The following is a 1088-nucleotide window of genomic DNA, read 5'->3' as shown; positions in this document are numbered from 1 at the left end:
TTCTTCTTCTTCTTCTTCTTCTTCTTCTTCTTCTTCTTCTTCTTCTTCTTCTTCTTCTTCTTCTTCTTCCTCTTCTTCCTCTTCTTCCTCTTCTTCCTCTTCTTCCTCCCCTTCTTCTTCTTCTTCTTCTTCTTCTTCTTTTACAGTTTCTATTTCCCTGCTGAGATTTCCCATCTTCTTTATTCATTGTGAGTGTGTTTTCCTTTATACCATTGAACACAATAATAACGGTGGCTGTAAAATGCATATGTGATCGTCCCAAAATCTAGATCGTCTCAAGGTGGTCTCCTGGATTGACATTTCTCTTAAGAGTAAGCCACATGTTGGGGCACCTGGGTGGCTCAGTGGGTTAAGCCTCTGCCTTTGGCTCAGGTCATGATCTCAGGGTCTTGGGATCGACCCCCGCATTGGGATCTCTGCTCAGCAGGGAGCCTGCTTCCACTTCCTCTCTCTCTCTCTCTCTCTCTGCCTGTCTCTCTGCCCACTTGTGATCTCTGTCTGTCAAATAAATAAATAAATTCTTTAAAAAAAGAGTAAGCCACATGTTCCTGGTTTCTTATATATTGAGTAATTTGGGGTTGCATCTTGAGCATGAAGAAAGTTACATTGTGAGGGCTTTGGACCCTATTTCTCCAAAGATTGTTGTTATTTTTGTTAGACATGAATTAGGTGGGTGGAGCTAATCCTTCAAACTGTGTCTTGGGGTTTTAGGTGGATGGAGATTACAGTGCGCTGGTGGCCAGAAAGCACCGGCCATCATCATCCTCTTTTCCTGCCTGCCCAGAGGAGGAACTTTCTCTCGAGGTCCAGACTCACATATCCAGGCATGCTCTCATGTCAAGGAAACAGGACTGGAGAGACTGACCTTTGTGTTCTCTGAAGCTGCCTACGAGGCTGTGATGTGGGGCACGGTGACTTAGTTCACGATGATGTATTATGTACTTGGAAGTTGATAAGAAAACCAACCTTCATTGTTCTCACCCCTCCAAAAAGGTAGCTCTGTGAATGACGGAGGTGTTCACCAATCATTTCCAAATATAAACAAGTATCACATCGTCACATCAAATACCTTAAACTTACCCAGTGTT

At 43.6% G+C, this 1088-nt stretch overlaps 1 protein-coding gene across 1 annotated transcript in view; it reads left to right on the top strand.

Annotated features, from left to right (window-relative positions):
- The window catches only part of ZNF664 (zinc finger protein 664), a 187963-nt gene extending 186875 nt beyond the window's left edge, over positions 1–1088 (top strand). Inside the window, exon 4 of the mRNA XM_059408245.1 lies at positions 712–1088. Coding sequence (XP_059264228.1) covers positions 712–880 — 169 coding nt within the window. The 3' untranslated portion in view covers positions 881–1088. The remainder of the gene's footprint in view (positions 1–711) is intronic.

Source organism: Mustela nigripes, chromosome 8 (genome assembly GCF_022355385.1).
Source record: "Mustela nigripes isolate SB6536 chromosome 8, MUSNIG.SB6536, whole genome shotgun sequence".
NCBI lineage: Eukaryota > Metazoa > Chordata > Mammalia > Carnivora > Mustelidae > Mustela > Mustela nigripes.
This window is presented reverse-complemented; position numbering and strand designations above follow the sequence as displayed.